General features: G+C 50.6%; 6 protein-coding genes across 6 annotated transcripts; 5 read left to right on the top strand and 1 right to left on the bottom strand.

Moving 5' to 3' along the window:
* Window positions 1–23: 23 nt before the first annotated feature.
* On the top strand, window positions 24–2046 carry N7506_008090 (glycine--tRNA ligase; the record flags this gene model as incomplete). The annotated part of the gene is made up of 2 exons (XM_056957383.1): window positions 24–1610; window positions 1663–2046. The coding sequence occupies 2 exons, from the start codon at window positions 24–26 to the stop codon at window positions 2044–2046; spliced, it is 1971 nt and encodes a 656-aa protein (XP_056811717.1).
* Window positions 2047–2448: 402 nt separating this feature from the next.
* On the top strand, window positions 2449–4503 carry N7506_008089 (uncharacterized protein; the record flags this gene model as incomplete). The annotated part of the gene is made up of 2 exons (XM_056957382.1): window positions 2449–2586; window positions 2653–4503. 2 exons carry the CDS (start codon window positions 2449–2451, stop codon window positions 4501–4503), a joined length of 1989 nt encoding a protein of 662 aa, XP_056811716.1.
* Window positions 4504–7365: 2862 nt separating this feature from the next.
* On the top strand, window positions 7366–8521 carry N7506_008088 (Glycosyl transferase family 8; the record flags this gene model as incomplete). The annotated part of the gene is made up of 3 exons (XM_056957381.1): window positions 7366–7557; window positions 7615–7692; window positions 7769–8521. The coding sequence occupies 3 exons, from the start codon at window positions 7366–7368 to the stop codon at window positions 8519–8521; spliced, it is 1023 nt and encodes a 340-aa protein (XP_056811715.1).
* Window positions 8522–10491: 1970 nt separating this feature from the next.
* Window positions 10492–11729, top strand: N7506_008087 (F-box protein; the record flags this gene model as incomplete). The annotated part of the gene is made up of 2 exons (XM_056957380.1): window positions 10492–11486; window positions 11534–11729. 2 exons carry the CDS (start codon window positions 10492–10494, stop codon window positions 11727–11729), a joined length of 1191 nt encoding a protein of 396 aa, XP_056811714.1.
* A 454-nt stretch (window positions 11730–12183) lies between these two features.
* N7506_008086 (serine/threonine protein kinase CLA4) lies at window positions 12184–16937 on the bottom strand (the record flags this gene model as incomplete). Its single annotated transcript, XM_056957379.1, has 6 exons — window positions 12184–12696; window positions 12753–14134; window positions 14200–14928; window positions 15635–16593; window positions 16646–16760; window positions 16817–16937. The coding sequence occupies 6 exons, from the start codon at window positions 16935–16937 to the stop codon at window positions 12184–12186; spliced, it is 3819 nt and encodes a 1272-aa protein (XP_056811713.1).
* A 599-nt stretch (window positions 16938–17536) lies between these two features.
* Window positions 17537–18834, top strand: N7506_008085 (lysophospholipid acyltransferase family protein; the record flags this gene model as incomplete). Its single annotated transcript, XM_056957378.1, has 2 exons — window positions 17537–18393; window positions 18447–18834. The coding sequence occupies 2 exons, from the start codon at window positions 17537–17539 to the stop codon at window positions 18832–18834; spliced, it is 1245 nt and encodes a 414-aa protein (XP_056811712.1).
* Between the last annotated feature and the right edge of the window lie 180 nt (window positions 18835–19014).

Genomic DNA, 19014 nt, shown 5'->3' with positions numbered 1-19014 from the left:
AGCCTTCGAAACGATCCGCTAAGATGGCCACCGTCAACACCAAGACCGGCCAGTCCGTTGACCGGGCCGTGCTCGACTCCATGCTCCGTCGTCGCATGTTCTACACCCCCTCCTTCGAAATTTATGGTGGTGTGTCCGGTCTTTACGACTATGGCCCACCTGGAACCGCCTTGATCGCCAACATGACCGACTTGTGGCGCAAGCACTTCGTGCTCGAGGAGGACATGCTCGAGGTCGACACCACTATGTTGACTCCCCACGAGATTCTCAAGACCAGTGGGCACGTGGACAAGTTCGCCGACTGGATGTGCAAGGACCCCAAGACTGGCGAGATCTTCCGTGCTGACCACTTGGTCGAGGAGGTTCTCGAGAACCGTCTCAAGGGTGACAAGGAGGCGCGTGGCCAGAAGGTCGTCGTGGACGAAGAGAAGGAAGCCAAGAAGAAGCGCAAGGCCAAGGGCACTGAGGCCAAGAAGCTGGACGATGCCCTCGTCAAGGAATACGAGGAGACCCTCGCACAGATTGACAACTTCGGTGGTCCCGAGCTTGAGGCCCTCATCAAGAAGCATGACATTCGCAACCCCGTCACCGGCGGCGAGGTGTTGCCTCCAGTCTCCTTCAACCTCATGTTCCAGACCTCTATCGGTCCTAGCAGCAACATGCCCGGCTACCTGCGCCCCGAGACCGCTCAGGGCCAGTTCCTGAACTTCGCCAAGCTTCTCGAGTTCAATCAGCAATCCATGCCCTTCGCCTCTGCTTCCATTGGCAAGTCTTTCCGTAACGAGATCTCTCCCCGCGCTGGTCTCCTCCGTGTGCGTGAGTTCCTCATGGCGGAGATTGAGCACTACGTCGACCCTGAGGGCGGCAAGAAGCACTCCCGCTTCGAGGAGGTCAAGGACACCGAGATGTCCCTGCTTGACCGCAACGTGCAGCTCTCCGGCAGCACTCAGCTGACCACCATGACCATCGGCAAGGCTGTTGAGACTGGATTGGTTGACAACGAGACCCTCGGTTACTTCTTGGCTCGTATCCAGTCCTTCCTCATGAAGCTGGGTGTTGACCCCACCAAGCTGCGTTTCCGCCAGCACATGGCTAACGAGATGGCTCACTACGCCACCGACTGCTGGGATGCTGAGCTGCAGACCAGCTACGGCTGGATCGAGTGTGTCGGCTGTGCCGACCGCAGTGCCTACGATCTGACTGTCCACAAGGACAAGACCGGCGCCCCTCTCGTTGTGCGCCAGCCCCGCGCTGAGCCTCTCCGTGTTGAGGAGTACCAGATTGACATCGAGAAGAAGAAGTTCGGACCCCGCTTCAAGAAGGATGCCAAGACTGTCGAGGCTGCCGTTGAGGCGCTCTCTCAGGAGCTGCGCGAGAAGCTGTCTCTGGACCTTGCCAAGGATGGCAAGATCGAGGTCGATGTCGAGGGTGTCGGATCTGGAAAGGTCGAGCTTGACAAGGAGCTCATCAACATCGAGAAGCGCACTCGCGTTGAGAACACCCGCGAGTACACTCCCAACGTCATTGAGCCTTCCTTCGGTATTGGCCGTATCCTGTACAGCATGATCGAGCACTCTTACTGGTCCCGCGCCGGCGATGAGACCCGTGGTGTAAGTCACCATTTCAGTATATTCTACCAACTCTTGCTAACTTCAATCACAGGTCCTTTCTTTCCCTCCTGCTGTTGCCCCCACCAAGGTTCTGCTTGTTCCTCTCTCCACCCACACCTCCTTCAAGCCCCTCACCCAGCGTTTGACCGCCAAGCTTCGCAAGCTTGGTGTCTCCAACCGTGTCGATGACTCTTCCGCCAGTATCGGCAAGCGTTACGCCCGCAACGACGAGCTCGGTACACCCTTCGGTGTCACCGTCGACTTCCAGTCCGTCCAGGACAACACCTTCACTCTGCGCGACCGCGATACCACCAAGCAGGTCCGTGCTACCGAAGACGAGATTCTGCAGGCTGTCAAGTCCCTTGTCGAGGGCGACGAGACCTGGGAGGATATCCGCAAGCGCCTGCCCGAGTTCACTTCCCAGGAGGTCGAGTAAAGTGTTTAGAATACTACACGGAAAAATACAATTTTATACTTTTTTTTACATATGCTTCCAACCACTTCTATACTCCACGACAAGTTAAAAGCTACCTAGCAACAGGCCTTCTTAAAAGGGCATTCTGTCCTTACTAGGTAGTATCTTCTATGTTTCCTCCATAGCTCTAAACAGTTACTTAGACAACTATCATGGCTATAGATATGTGTGTCTCCGTAATTTCGCCTGCTTAGGTCAGTCTTGCTAAAAAAAACTAGCATCTTTGATCTAATCGCTACAACATCGTTCGTACATGTTTGGTTTTAGATTAAAGCCAGCCTGCGGGTTGGGCGGACTGGCGCGCCAAGAGTCCGGGGGGCCGCCTTCGTCATACAACCTGTTCTCTTTTCCCTCAAACAAACTATGGCGCCCACCATACACTCCGCTAAGCTGACAGTTTCCTGTCCGCTGTTCGCCGCTGATTTTGACCCACGAGATAATGGTCGACTCCTAGTCGGCGGTGGAGGCGGCGAGGGTCGCAGTGGTGTCGGAAACAAGATCGTACGTCCCACCAACTCGGGAAAGCTTGGCCACGCGTGCAAATACTGACTTGGGTACTCTTCATAGTCCCTGATCGACACATCCCGTCGCGACGAGATTACCGAGGCCGTGGAACTCAAACTATCGCGCGATGAAGACTCCGTGACATCGTTGGTTGCTGCGCCAGTGGGACGTGATGAGGCCGACTCGCTGGTTACCTTCGCGGGAATCAACAGCTCTGTCGAGCAGCAGAAGCTGAACAACAATCAACATCTGCGCTCATTTAGGTTCGAGGTCCCGTCGAAGGGCAAGGAAGAGAGCAAGTCGGATGAGAAAGTCGCTTCCGGAAAGGCCACTGCTCTGTCACAGGCATCACTCTTCCGAACAAAGAATGGACCCGGCTCGTCCGATACGTATCAGCGAGTGACAAGGCTCTCTCCGTGGTCGAAACAACAAGGCAGCGAAAAACACACTCGGATCGGAGGCGTCACAACTGGATTGGCAGCTTCTGGTGAGATTGTCTTGTTCAGTGTTACAGACACTCCCGGCGACAAGGACATCATTGGTCGCATTCAGCTAGGTGACAACGAAGAGGCTGAAGATCTTGACTTCGTCGGCCTTGATCAAGGGTCGGAAAAGACCGAAAGTGCGCATGGCCGATTCTTGTTGGCTTATACCAATGGACCCGATGTGATGATCGGCGAGGTTTCTTCTTCCAGTCGCTCCAACACCTCCCCCGAGGTCCGCTCTGTGTATTCTATTCCTCTGCCATCCAGTGGAGCCCGCAACGCACGCCCTAAGTTCCGCGCTTTGCGTTTCCTCTCACCCAAGACACTTCTGCTGCTCCAAAATGCACCAAACCGCAGTGGTAGTGAATTAGTACTTCTTCAGCTCCCAAGTACGGCCCAGGGCAGAGCTCAGGTCCTCCGGCGCCGCAAGCTCCCTCGAACTTTCAAGATTGGCCTCGGTCTGGATATCTGCCAACTGGGAACAAACCCGCAAGGGCAGCAACAAACGGTTATCGCAGTCAGCGGCAGCGACAACTCCATCCCCTTATTTACTTTGGAATACGGCCCAAAGCGCGGCTACAGCAATTTCCGCTCATATACGACCATTCGCGATGTGCACCCATTCTCAATGACCCGACTCGCCTTTTCAACCTTCATTGCGCCCCCGCACCCAGTAACTCCAGAAGTCGGCCCGCAGAACATCAAGCTCGCCTCTGTAAGCATGGGCAACACGATTGTTGTACACACCTTCCCACTTTCTCCCTTCCCGACCTCCTCTCGCACCCCGCGCTACGTGCTTGCCATTCCCGGTCCATCAGAGGTGTGGGAGCTGGTCTACAGCATCGTCATTCTACTCGTGTCTATCTTTGTCATATGTCTGTCTATGCTAGCCTTCGCCGAGATCCGTGGGGGGACACCTCCATTCCTCGGCGCCACAGAGTGGCTCCCTGTCCCTATTCGCAACACCATCGCGCGGGAGTATGTCGTTCCTCCGCGTGAAAAATTGACATACTTCGATACGCTGCTTGCCCCTCGCGATGTTCCCGTTGCCCAGACCATCCCCGATACCGCGATCGAGTCTCTACGGGATATTCTCGACCGCGTACACGGAGCTGGCGCCGCACCTGCAGACCTGGCTACTACCGAGCCGCAATCTGTCTCTGTGATTGTTCGATGCAGTGATGGTAACACCGCTGAACAAAGTGTGATCATTGAGACTGCTAAGTTTTCCCATCATGATGAGCCGTCTGAAGAGCAGAAGTTGCAGGCTTGGAAGGATCTCTCTGCTCCTGAACAGGTATCCTGGAAACAGAAGCTTGAGGATGCCGGTCGTTGGACTGCCGCTGAGGGTGAAAGTGTACTTTTAGGTGTACTGTTTAGTGAAGCTTGTGGGAACTTGGGTAGGGCTGTTCGCGAGGAGTTGCCTTGAATCAGATAGAGGCACCCTGAGATTGCTTTTGCTCTGGCTCTTGCTGTGGCTCTTGCTTGTATGAATTTTTAAATAGGACGTTTACGCTTGTCAATGATATGTTAGATTATTTGCTATGTTTGGAGGCCATCATTTGTTGTTGAGGTCTAGATTTGTACGACATAAAGAGTACTGTATCAAGATGATCCAATATTTGTTGTCCGTTCGCTAACTGCCCAGAAGAGAGGCTTAGACTCCTGCTTGGTCTCTCGGCGGGCAGTGCGGGCTCTTCGCTATAACCTACCTCAAGCAAAACCTTAAGCAGAGGAGGTTGAGCGATTTACAGATCTTATAGGAAGACATGCAAAAAGAAAATGGCAAAAAAGTAGTCGCGCCCGGGATCGAACCGGGAACCTTCTCGGAAGACCAAGCTGTTCACAGGCAAATGTGAACGAGAAATCATAACCATTAGACCACGCGACTGATTATGTGATCATGACGAGACTCTTTGACTCTTGTTCCTAATTCATCTACCTGATCTCATTGAACCATATGCCTTCCATAAACCATTATATCAGCACCATGGCTACTCGATGGGGGACATGGTATCTAAGGGCATTTGAGGGACTGAAAAGACTTTCAGAAAAAAACCGAACCCTTTTAGGTTGGTACTCTACCACAAAAAGGACTGCTGATCACATACTCCGTACTCCGTATGTGCACCGATCTATCCATTTGCAGGTGTGGAACCGAATAACCTTCCCGATCCACTCCTGTCACATGATACAGCTTAATTGCTGACCAATCTCTTTCTGTTAGTGTCCAATTGAATGGGTCTCCTGCAAAGGATGTCTTGACCCAATTGGAAAGGAGTAATCTGTAGATGGACCTGACAAGATACCGTTATCTAGGAGCCATTGTCCAATCAATGGTGATCCTGACCTAGAGCTGACAGGCCCTGGTGGATCGCATCATTGGGAGGGGCAAAGCCTGCTGGGTTGACTCAAGGCTGATTTGTTGGCCGCAGCATTAGCAGAGTCCCAACGAGGACGTGAGCTCAGTACCTAACGTTTGCCGAGGTCAATTAGTACGAATGTTGGAAAGAGGTGGGGGGAGCTAATTGAGGAGGCAGACCCACTGAGTGCCATTTGATTAAGAGATGGCCCCGGGCGCTAAAAAGATACCCGCCACGCCCATTTGAACTCTCGCTTACGCCCGTGAAATAGCTACATGTTTTCATCTTTCGTGGTTATTCGACACTGGTCTTGTACATTCATATGAAATGTAATTGTTGCTCTTGTTATACCCACACAATTACTGACACACTCATAGGATCAAATACATCAAGAAGTCTGCCGCCACTGCATTATGTCTGGTAGGATCTCCTTCGAACCATGAAGCAGAATAAGAAACTCATATATAACTACAGCTGGTCATCCAAAATTCAGCATCAATTCTGGTCTGTCGTTTTCGTTTTGTTGTTCTACTGCTGTCGCTGATCGAAAAAAGCTTCAACACCGAGTCCAGTCTCTTGATCAGGAGCATCACAACAGACATGACGCTTTGACAGCCATCGTTTTATCCGAGGTCATCAAGCTCACAGTCTCTGTGCCTATCGCTTTCAGGAAAAATGAATACTCCACCAAAATCCTCACCACAAGTTCTGGCTCACGGCCATCAGGCTGGACGGCTCTTGCAAATGGCCACCAGGAAGCCGCCATCCCAGCGGGGTTATATACACTCGCAACCTTTCTACAAAGCGGAGGAGCCTATAATCTTGATCTCTTGCCATACCTCATGTTATCCCAGGTGAAACTCATAATCACCCCCATCTTCGGGGTGATGTTTTTGAAGCAGGATTTCACACGTGGGCACTGGGTGTGTTTCCTTATGATTACCGCAGGCATCATACTCGTCCAGTCGGCGTCCATGAATGCCTCAAAAGCTCCCTCTTCAACGCCTTTGGGTCCACCAAGACCGATGCTTGGCGTAATATACATGTTAACGTCAGGTTTCTGTGTTGCCTTGGCTGGAGTTCGAGTGGAGAGAATGTTACAGACACCAAAGACATTCATGGCCAGAAATGCTCATCTTGCCGGGTATAGCAGTCTCTTTGCGCTTTTGATTTATTTTTGGCGATCACACATGGGGTCGGTTCAATTTTTCCGCGGCTATACCCCTTTGGTATGGGGTTTCATTCTACTGCAGGCGACCGGCGGGTTCCTTGTCGCCTGGTCGGTAGCGCTAACCAGCACCGTGACGAAAAACAACGCTCAAGTAGTTGGCTTTTTGCTGGCATCGATGGTACCCCTCATAATGCACCGGAACGCAAATCCTCAGGTCAGTTGGTATTTAAGCTCATTTTCTTGGCTACGGGCGCTGATCGTGTTTCCAGCATTTGTGTGGCGTTATGCTTGCAGTGGGCGCAGTCTTCCGATTAGCGCGCCTAGCACCCAGGAAGAATACAGGCATTAGCAAGCATGCCGTGGAGAAAGAAGATGCAATGGTATAAACTCGGCTAACAGTTGTATGAAGTTTGGACTGGTGGGGCCTTTGCATAGTTGTACTACATAAATTTTTCCAGACCCTTTGCCAAGCCCGGTCAACTCTCTCAGTTCGATGTAAAGTGGATATTTCAACTCGTTTGCGGCCCCGCTTGATTGATCTTGGCTTCTTCTTGGCTCGTGGCGAAGTCGTATCAGAGTGGTTGATGTGAGACAAATGCGCGGCCTTTTCAACAAATATAGCAGCAGAGGGAATTATACTGCAGTTCTCTCTGTTGCTTTATTCATGTATTCTTGCTTTTCATTGTTATGATATTGACTTGCAATGCTCCTCTCAGTCAAACGGACAATTATTGCAACATGCACAGTAGCATTATGTATGCTGCTTCTCGGGTTCAATGTGCTGATCGCCAAGTATCCTGCAGAGCGAGTAGCGTTTCCGATCACCACGGCTGGCAACTCATCAAGGAAAGCATTTGGAGGCTTGAATCCTCACTGGACAACCGAACAACTCGAGCCTCGGTTTGCTTACGTTCAATATGCGACTGATTTTGACTACTTGTGTAATGCGGTAGGTGATAACTACGCACAGCATAAGACCTTTGAACCTGCCTACTAAGGATTCTAGATCATGAACTTTGCACGACTCGACCGTTTTGCAACACAATTCGATCAAGTGTTGATCTATCCAAAGGATTGGGAAGAGGTAAGACCCTACGACCATCTTCACGGATGCACATTGGCGAGCTTGTGGCTATTTAATCTAACCATCAACAACATAGCCTGGTACAAGTCGTGAGCACAATGCATTGATCAACATTCGGAAGCTCTATCCGCACATCAATCTCCGAGCAGTCGACGTCCTATCGACCTCAAGCGGCGATCCCACATGGCACAAAAGCCTAACCAAGTTCCATGCTTTCGCGCTGACTGAGTACACGCGCGTACTTATTTTTGACTCCGACTCTATGGTGTTGAATAACATGGACCACTACTTCCTCGCGCCTCTGGCACCAGTGGCTGTTCCTCGAGCCTATTGGCTCAACGACAAGAATTCCAATGTCAAAGATCAAATGCTAGGATCGCATGTCATGCTCATCGAGCCAAATGAGGCCAACTATCAACTGATCATCAACGAGGCAACATCATCAGGTGCTTTCGACATGGAAGTGCTGAACCATTTATTCTGGGACTCGGCGATGATCTTGCCGCATCGTCGAATTGCATTGTTGACCGGCGAGTTCCGTAACAAGGATCATGATCGGTACATGTCCGAAAATAAGCACGAGGAATGGAACGCTATGGCGGAAGTTTCCCGGGCATATCTTGTTCACTTCAGTGACTGGCCGCTGCCAAAACCGTGGTTGCAGCATTCTGATGCGCAGATGAAGGCAGTGCAGCCCGAATGCGATGAAAATGAGGTTGAGAAGAGTGATAGGCCACGTTGTGCGGATAGGGTGATGTGGTTGGGTTTCTATGAGGATTATTATCACGATCAAAAAGAGGTCTGCGCTCCGTTGACGAATAGCTTATAGAATTAGTGGTACCTATTCAAATCAACAGATACATCTCGTTCCAACCTTTGAATATATGGATCCCTTTCGCTCCATCTATGGACCTTCTCATACCCTAGGTATGCAGGTTTGTACGAGCGTAACTTCAATTAGCTTACCTAGGTATAGGACAGTTGTCCATTAGTTACCTAAGACGGGATGCATGAGTCCTTGGTTCCAAGCGGGTGTTGTTCGTTCCGCAAGTATGAGTTCACCACGGAACAGTATTACAAGCCGAACTGTAAGCATCAGTGCCGCGCTCACGCGCCGCCAAAAGACGACGATATTTGCTTATACACAGGCATAGTTATGTATTCGCTTAAACTCATATTTCGATTGGTAACGAAAGAGAGCTATCATCAACTTCGGGACCTTTTTTTAACTGTCTTTTTAACTGTCTTTCTAACTATCTTTCTAACTGTCCATCCAAGGTTCCAACTAATTGTCAAATCATCATGATTGGTCGAGAAATGGAAGTGTTTGCTAGGCCGTGAACAGAGAAATAGGGATTGGGAATATACATATACGTGAGATAGATTGAGAAAAACCAAGCATTATGGATGATCTCGCCCAGGGATAAGAGCAGGGTCTCCGTCGAGGTGCTATCATTGATATTACCCTAATCTGCGCTCGCGTTTACAGTGCTCTCTGTAACCGCAGTGATTGTAAACCCTGGCAGTGCACGAGGGCTAGGCTTGGCGTTTGGTAATTATGGGGCAACATTAAGCTCGGACCAATCGGTAGCCCGCAATCGCCCCACTAGGGCTTTCCGAACATCCACCCAGTCCATAAAACAGAATCTTCACCAAAAAAAAAGAGTAATCTTAAAGACCATGTTGGTGATTTAGGAAGAGCCGAACGCGGGGGTCGAACCCGCAGCCTTAAGATTAAGAGTCTTACGCTCTACCGATTGAGCTAGCCCGGCGAGAGGCTGTTGGTTGAAATTTTGAAAATAATTGTGCTATATCAACCACCGCAGATTTCAAGGCACAAAATTGGCTGTATATTCAATATTTAGGGCAGTTTGAAAGACAAACAGGTGGAATTAGCCATAAAAAGGAAGTAGAATGCTGGTAGACATTGTCTTAGAGCATTCAAAAGGAAGTAGGGCTTTTATTCCTTAAGGGCACGTGATCCGGTTCCAAAGATGGCAATCCAAAGGTTCCACCGTTTGAAGCAATCTTGATTGATGGTACATCAAAGCAGCATTCGTCATATGTAATCAGTCGCGTGGTCTAATGGTTATGATTTCTCGTTCACATTTGCCTGTGAACAGCTTGGTCTTCCGAGAAGGTTCCCGGTTCGATCCCGGGCGCGACTACTTTTTTTTGTTTCCCAATATCGAAGTTGATCTGGTGTCATATTTCTTTTTTACATTGTCATCCTACTTGTACTGGGTTGAAAGCTCATGTTTTTGCCACGAGAGAAGGATATACATCTCATTGACACGACGGCCCTGGAAGTGCCCAAGTCCCACGTTATCTGACTTCGATGCAAGTTCTGTCCGGGCAGCATACATGAAGTTGAGGCACACTGACATTGAGAGTGCTCGAGCCCGAGGTGATGGCCAACATATTCTGGAGCTTGAGGGTTGTATCGTCTATTCGCTTCCATTAGGGGGACTACACGGACCTTGTGCCTTTTATTTTAGCCATCTTGCCGATAAACCCTATGCAAGCGCCTTTAGGGCTGTACACAGACATAGATATACCATCGTCGCACTTGTAGACCCCGAGTTGATCGAGCTCGTGAACCGTTTCTTCGGAGTCACCGTAAAGACTCAGCTCAGAGAAGACGATGTAATCATGAGCAGGACACCAGAGGTCAGATGAACCCTTTGAGCGCCGGAGCTGGTACCTTGGATACTAGACCTCTGACTAAACCCCAACCCCCAATATCCTTTCTTGCCCTCCAGGGCTCCAAGTCAAACATCTGTTTGTCCTTTCATCAAGATGGCATCATTATCAGTACTTCACAAGACACTGCTCACCACTCACCAAAAGGCCCCAAAGGCACGCGAAAAGAAGATGTCAATATTGGTCTTCCCGAATACCCTCATTTTGGAACTTTACACATACCTTGACCCAATTGACCAAGCCTGTCTATCTCTCACATGCAAGAGGCTCCACCTACTGGTCGGTTCGAACCAACACAAGCAGTTCAAATTCCCGCGCCTTCTCAAAATCAAAAGCCCTCGTTTATGCGTGAACAGACCAGAAGTACCACGAAACCAACTTCTTCTCCGCCTCGAAAATTCCAAATGGCTATACTGCGCAGCTTGTCTCAAGCTTCACCCACGAAAAGCATTCAGCAAGCTCTCCCTCAATCCCATACAACGACGATGCAGAGTTAACGCCGGGATACTCGATCTATGCCCCTGCCTCTCGTTGACAGCAGGGGATCGCCAAAACATCATCCGCATATTGACGAGATCGAATTCACATTCTGGACTGGAAGGGATATTGGGCTATCTCACCAGTCGACCGACACCCGATGCCCTCACCGCGAGACTGAATGGTCGACTCAACCTGGAGAGAATCGACCTAGTGAGAACAGGCGAGACCGCCCACCTCACACATTCCTGTACACAGAGAGCCAAGTTTTGGAAGACGACGATAGATCTTACAATTTTCATTGAGGATAAAGAGCTCGTAGCGCAAGTTAGCTATATCCTCGACTCACAGCAGCCAAAGCGCAGGAACTGGTTGGCGGAGCCGGTTTTCGGATGTCCGCATATAGACATTACGATGATGGCTGGGTATTTGAAGGGTGAGAAGCTGTGTACGGAATGCAAAACCGCGTTTATAGGGACGTCTGAGCCAAATGAGAATCCGGCTATCATTTATGCGCAGCGTGAATTGGGAGGTATTGCAGAATCAGAATGTCAAACGTGGTTTCAGCATTCAAGGTTCACCAACGAGGCATATGAACAGTATCCTGTTTACTGGTAAGTTCATGATTCCTTTATATACTAGTCCGCTAACAATTTTAAAGGAGAGATACTGCCATCATGATAAGGGAGCGTGATGAGAGACGTGCGGAAGTCAAGAAACAGTTGGAGCCGAAAGAGCCCCGGGCACAATATGGTCGATCGTACACGTACGTCTCGGGACCATACCTGACCAGAGCCTTGTCCCTTCCTACAAAACTTGGACCAGAAGAAGTAAAGAGCATAAGGGCGTTGAGGTGAGCCAAGTTCCAACCTTTCAAGGTTGCAACGAAGTGCTTCCAAGGTTGTGGTTTACCAGCCGAGCCCTGGAGTTCACATGTGGTTGACAACTTATTTGCTATCTATGAGGAATTTATTCTAGCCAATCCATGGATGCTAGCGAATCTATCGAGCAGTTTATACATGCTTCATCGTTGTACCTCGTAGCTCTCAGAGATTTAGAGACATATTGAATTATCTACGCTATACTGAGCCAACACGGAAAACCAAAGAGGCCATATCAGAATTTCAACTATTCTTCGCTTTTGTGCAAGGGCACATAATACAGTGCAAGATTGCAAAATCGTGAACGTCATGGGGAAAAAAGGTATGTTTGTGCAAGCATGCGAGAGAAAACAGAAACAAAACGCCAACCCGCCAGCATTGTATAATCGCAGAACATGGCCTTAACGCGTCTAGACTAAATAAAAGCAGATCACTGGCCAGAGGCCTTCTTGAAGCGAAGCAACTCAGCAAGCGATGCAAGACTGCAACCCATCTGCAAGAAGTCGTGAGCGAGGAGTTCGTCCGCAGTAGCACGGGAGTGAACGTCGACGCAGAGGCAAACACTCAAGAAGGACTTGATCTCCTTGGAGAGGGCTTCGGCTTTCTTGAGGCGGGGCGTTCCGTTTGTGGCGATTAGGTAGAGGGCCTTAAGGGGCTCCTCATTGAGGTAGGGGGGCTCGGATTCGATCAGTTCAATGGTCATGATACCCAGTGACCAACAGTCGACCTTGGGACCATATTCCTTCTGCTTGACGACTTCTGGAGCCATCCAGTAGGGAGTTCCGACCATTGTCGCACGCTTGTTCTTGGACTCAGTGAGTTTAGCACAGAAACCGAAATCGGTGATCTTGACATTGCCGACTTTGTCAAGGAGGACGTTGTCAGATTTGATGTCGCGGTGAATGATGTTCTGGCTGTGGAGATGGGCCAAACCCTTGCATGTCTTGGTCAAAGTTAGTACATCATTCTTATATTGGATTCGACTCAGGGGAAACATACCTCGGCACAGATTGTTGCAATTTGATGCTCAGTAATGACCTTGTTGTTGTCAATCACATCAGTCAACGCACCACCTTCCATGAACTCCATGACGACCCAGAGCTCGTTACTGGACTCCTGGAGGAAGGAATCAAGGAAGTTGACAATGTTCGCGTGCTGGCTGTCCTTCATGACAATGATCTCGTTGACGATCAGCTCCTTGCGAGGCTGACTACGCAAGTCCATCTGCTTGATAGCGACCTGGCAGCGCGGGCCGTAAGTGCGGTAGAGTTCGTGAGCAACACTAGAGGTGGCACCCTCCTTCACGCGCGCCACATACACGGAACCGGAAGCACCTTGTCCAATCTTGCGTTGCTTGCTGTAGGACTCGTTGGGGTTGTCCTTGGAAACCACTGCGCGAAGTCGGTCCATGACCTCGTTCTCTGACATGGCGGACATGCGCACCTCCTTCTGACGAGGTTCGGGCTTCTTGTTGCTGAGGGCGGCCTCTGCCTGGCGGACACTGTCCTGCTTGGCGTGGCCTTGCTTGTTGGCAATGTTCAGCGGCTTCACAGCCTGAACGGGGGCCGGCAGACGAGTGGGAGGTGGACCGGCCTGCTGGCCCTTCGCTCCATTCTGCTGTGGGCGACTAGCGGGGCTCTGGTTTCGAGGATCATTAGGGGGGTAACGAGAGCTTGGGGAGCCTTGGCGGTCATCAGCCCGAGGAGCACCAGGCGCTCGGGGTATACCCTGGCCGTAGGGGCTTTGAGATGGCGGCGCTGGTGCCGGACGTTGTGCGGTGAGTTGTCGGGGGTCTTGAGCACGAGCAGCAGCACCTGGGGCTTGGGGAGCAGGGCGGCTAGGTTGGTAGCGACTGTTCTGAGAGGAATCTTCGCCTCCATATCCACCGAGCTCTTGCTTGGCGCCCGGAGTACGGGTCTGCGGGATTGATGCATTGTATGCGTCTTGATCCTCCTTATTACGCCGGGCTTCCTCTTCCACACGGCGGCGTTCCTGGTCTGCAATCTCCTTCATGCGTTCCAATTGCTGCTGCTGCTCATTCTGACGATCTGTTTGACCTGCCGAGCCAGAGGCAGAGCGCATGGACCCATCGGCTTGCTTTGACAAACCGCTATCCAGGCGTTGCATCGGCCCAGGTGGAGGAGGTCTCGGTGGTGCGATAGAGTTTCCGACACTGTTGCCATACGGCTTAGGTTGTTGACCGTTTGCAGGAGAGTTGATCCCAGCGTAATATTGAGGGTTCTGTTCGCGCATCTTGATATCGGAGTAAAACTCAAGAACCTCAATCACCGCCTGGGGATTCTTCTTGTAGTCCTCCTTTGTGATGGCCGAGGCCGTCAAAAGCTTCTCCCACTCGGGGGCAACCCGACGAAGGCACCGGACTGCGGATCGAAGCCAACGTGCACCCGATGACTGAAGTTGGTGGGGTTGCTGACACCACCCATACCGGGGCATCGCTCATAGATCTTATCAATCCACTCATAGATCTCATCATCGGACTTGACTTCACACGTGATCGTCTTGGTGGGCAAGTCGCGGGTCAACAAAGCGCTTTTGGAGGTGGCATCCTTGGGGTTCGCCAAGCGAGTGACCTCGAACGCCATCTTGCAATCTTCGGAACGGGACACAGCGGTGACCGTGGACAAAGGGAACGAGATAACCACCTTTGAGGAGTCATTCTTCAAAAACTCAAGTTTGTACTCTCGTAGAATTAAGTATCGTTGATTCCACGTTGCCAAGAACTTGTCCTCTTTACAACGAACCGTGCCTTCTTTGACGATGGCGATTCCACCCTGGCTGGTATTGCTCCGATTCATGGACAAAGACGGGCTACTGGTGTTGGGAAAAAGCGACAGGTTTGCAGACTGTGGACCCGGGGTGCTTGGAGAGTCCAGACTCATCTGAGCAAAGGAGGCATTTGTGTTGGTCGGCAGAGTCAATTGGGGAGGACGATCGGTAGGGGGGCGGGGAGCTGGCCCCGGATTCATAAACTGATCAGGCCCGTACATGTTGCTGGAATGATTGTGAGTATCGCAGTAGAGAGTGATGGGACGGGAGATACCGACTTTCCATAAGAGGATGTCATTGTTGCGGTCCAGTACGTGTAGACGGCCCTGGGCTAGGGTAGCGAATGCGCCGAGACCTCCTGAGGCCCTTCGGTGACGGACTAACGGAACTATGACAAAGGTTAACAATTGCGTCTGCTACACGTATGTACCTTTCTCGCATGAGCGTCCCGCCCGGACTTGGAGGATTTGAGGCCGGACTTGACCAATATGATCCGGGGATTGGCATTAGGGGGGCCAAGGGAGGGGTACGGTACCTTTCAAAAAATCAAGAGCGGCCCTCGCACTGCGAGGATGCTCGAAGATATTCTCAACTATCAGAAATAAAGCACGAAAGGCAGAGAAAGCGCGAGGAAAGTTGGAGGTGGGGAGGAAGGGAAAGGGGGGGGATAATCCATATGGGTCCCCTGAAGCGGTCCAGGTACTTCGGTGGAGAGGAACGTTCATCTACAGAAAACAAGCCTCTGCCAATCATATGGCTTGCCTCTTTTTTTTTCTTAGTTCATATAGATTTACTCCCATCTTCATTGTTCTGATCTTTTTGTTTTGATTTTCAAAGTCCCAGGTCTATGGGAGGGTTTTGGAGTAAACAAAGTAAGCGCTTTAGCACTTCACTATGGCCTCCTTTGTACTCCATAAAATCCAAAACTACAAGACTATGAAACTAATGTTCTAGGTATACTTCGTCCACCGTACCAATATTTAGTTATGCTGCTGTACATTGCATCTTGACTCATTGCTCGCCAAAGGGATGATTGAATTTCAATAACCCGTTCAATCCTCCTACCCACCCCTCGTGTGCCTCGCAGCCCACACTTCTCCGCATGACACTGGGAACACCTCCCTGCCACTCATTCTTGCCATGCCTCATCTCCTCATTCCACACTCGGACCTCCATGCCAACTCCCATCCCTTGGCCTAAATTGACGCCGTCTAAACTGACCTCGAGTTCGCGCCCCCGGTTTTTCTCACTCAGCCGCAGTGTGATAGGGGTGCTGGAAGGGAGGACCACGGGGCGGAAGCTAAGGCTACGCGCGCAGATCGGCGTCAACAGAATCGACGGTACCAGTGGGTGTACAATACTGCCCCCGCTGCTGAGACTGTATGCTGTACTTCCCGTTGGAGTTGAAATTATGATTCCATCGGCCACAGCCTCGGTCAGGAACCGTCCACCCACAAACACATCCACCACGGCTAGGTGCGGTTCCTTACCGCGATGAATGAGAAGTTCGTTCATCACGTACACCCCCTGGCCCTTGTCGCTCTTGGTTCGAATGGGGGTCGTTTCAGTTCCGTCTGCCGTGAACAGACCGACTTTGAGCCGGTTGCGCATTAAAATACGCGCCCCGCGAGTAGAGCCCATAGACTTGCCTCGGACAGAGGACCATCCGGTCGGGCCCTCGGGCTCCGGTCCCTCTGCCGCTGGAGGCTTTTCCAATACAGGGGTACGATCTCCGGCGCCAGCGCCAGACATGTAGACTTCTCGGAAGGCTCGCTTGTACTCCGAGAATTTCCATTCGCTCAAGAAGCCCAATGTGCCCATGCTAAATGATAGAACAGGTGGGACATTAGAGCAGGTTGCAAAAAGCGATGCTGCATGTAAAATTGTTCCATCTCCACCGAGTGTGACTGTCAGGTCGACTTTGTCGTGGAGCGCGGTTGACTTCTCGTCGAGCGAAACTGCGTAAACAGGAAAGGGGAGGGAGGAGTGTACTTCGGCAGCCGTTTTGGACTCGAGGATCACGGAGATAGAAGGGTATGTGGAGGACACATGACTACCAAGCGATCAGCATCTTGTCGTCAGGGCTAGTTTCCGATCAATTGTACCTGACAAGTTCAACCAGAGAGTCGGTGACTGCGGGAGCGCAGTCTTTGCGCACTAGAAAAATGTTCCGCGGCGGTGCTGGCCATTGAAGAGACAGAAGCTCCCCGTCGCAGGATTCTAGGACACTTGATCAGCCTTGAACCAGCAGATGACCAGTTGTTGGCGACCCACACCTTGGTATTTTGGCAGCAGACGCCCAGGCAAAGAGCTGATATCTTTGATCTCGTGACGTGTTGCGGATGTAGAAAAGCTGCGCAAGGGGAGCCGATTGTTGCGAAATATAGCACGAAACATATTGTTATGAGAGCGCAGGCCTTTGATATGTCAGTCCGGTCTCCCATGTTGGGTTGGGTTGGGTTGAGTTGGGTTAGAGTTGGATTTGGGAGCTCACATCAACGCGCCATCATGCAGCCTGACTTCTAGAGACCTTTACGGAGTATGCTTTCCAATAGTTGATGTTTCCAATAGACAGAGACTGGAAGTGGAAGGTCAGGGTAGAAGAATAGAGCGATAGAGAAGAACTAGAGTACTCGGCCTGTTCACCGTGAGTAGACTCCAAGAGCTATACGAAAGAGGAGATCGGTTGACCGCCCCCGGGAGTGACGTTATGCAACATCACGGCGGTTCGGCTCACGAGATCTCCAACTCCCTTTAACTCCGGACTTCCGGGTCATGATCTTTTTATTCTAGAATCTAGCTTCTAGCACACTTCCACCTATTTCTCATTTCACTCTTGATCTATTCTATCCGGTCTCAAGACCATGTGCGTATCCTTGATAAGCTTTGTGCCTGCCTCTACACCTAATGACTTTAACTTACCCCTCCATTCTCAGTCTAGGTATATCCTGACCTGAACCCATTCTGGGGATTTCAACATCTCTACTATCTCCACCATGGAATCGAACGAGGTTCGAGAGCGACGGCCGGCCGCCAAAGATAATACCGAGCTCCTAAAGCGTTCAACCAAACCGCCCACAGAGCCTCATCTCAAACATGGAGTTCCCATGCAGATCTTGCGTTCGCTACTACTGTCAACATGGTTCAACTGCTGCGTCCTAGTGATCTGTGTGACACAGCTAGTTGGATGCCCATTGTATGTGATCAACAGACGTTACTACTATGCGTATATGGCCTACACAAAACAATGTTTCGCATTAGCCCTCACTGCCGTCACAGAATGGAGCTCTCCTACTCTAATTCGAGTGAGTGGAGATGCTAGCGTGCGTGGTCAAATTCATCTTTCCAAAGATGGTCTGCTGCAAACTCGGTTTCCAGAGCGTCTCGTCATGATCGCGAACCACCAAGTTTACACCGACTGGGTATATCTCTGGTGGGTAGCATACACAAACTCGATGCACGGCCGGATCTTCATTATTCTGAAGGAGTCTTTGAAATATATCCCCATTGTTGGTACGGGTATGATGTTTTATGGCTTCATCTTCATGGCTCGCAAGTGGCTGGCCGACAAGCCGAGGCTTCAGCACCGCCTGGAAAAGCTGAAGACCAACTTCACGGGCTCGAACTCAGCCCGCCCTACATATGATCCTATGTGGCTTTTGATCTTCCCCGAAGGAACGAACCTGTCCATCAACACCAAAGGACGCAGTGATGCTTGGAGTCAAAAACAGAGCCTGCCTTCCTTCAAACATGAGATTCTTCCCCGCTCCACCGGGCTGTTCTTCTGCCTTCAACAATTGCGTGGTACCGTCGACTGGGTTTATGACTGTACAATCGCATATGAAGGACCACCGTACGTTCAAAACACACTTCCTCTTGGAACACACTAACAAATATCCCTAACAGGAAGGGAAGCTACCCGGACAAATACTTCACACTTCGCTCTACATACCTACAGGGACGTCCGCCAACCTCTGTGAACATGCATTGGCGACGTTTCCAGGTTTCCAAAATTCCCCTTGAAGACCAAAAAGAGTTTGAGGCGTGGTTGATTGAGCGTTGGTCAGAAAAAGATCAGCTCATGGACGAGTACTTTGAGACAGGCCGCTTCCCATCCGAGTTGGCCGGTTCAATCAAGGCTGATGGTACAGAGAATGGGCAGCAGATTGCCGCAGAGGCTGGCTTTGTCGAGTCATATGCTCGCGTCCATCATTGGAGTGAGCTTGGATTGATATTTGTGGTGTTACTCAGTGTTGCTTCAGCTTGTAAATTGGTGACAAGCTGGCTATCGTGAGCCATATTGTCGTGGACATAGTTTTAGATATCCCATACCCAAGTACAAAAGAACCGAAAAGAATTATCCTACTAATTCTTATTCATTCAACCAAAAAATAAAGAAACAATAGAAACAATAGAGTGACTTGGAGATTCAATGAAAGCCAAACACGACTGGTTCTATTGTGTGGCGTTTGTG

The sequence above is a fragment of the Penicillium brevicompactum genome, assembly GCF_028827555.1.
Source record: "Penicillium brevicompactum strain IBT 35665 chromosome Unknown utg000005l_segment0_segment0, whole genome shotgun sequence".
Lineage (NCBI taxonomy): Eukaryota > Fungi > Ascomycota > Eurotiomycetes > Eurotiales > Aspergillaceae > Penicillium > Penicillium brevicompactum.
The sequence above is the reverse complement of the archived record's forward strand: the minus strand, read 5'-3'. Positions and strand labels throughout refer to the sequence as shown.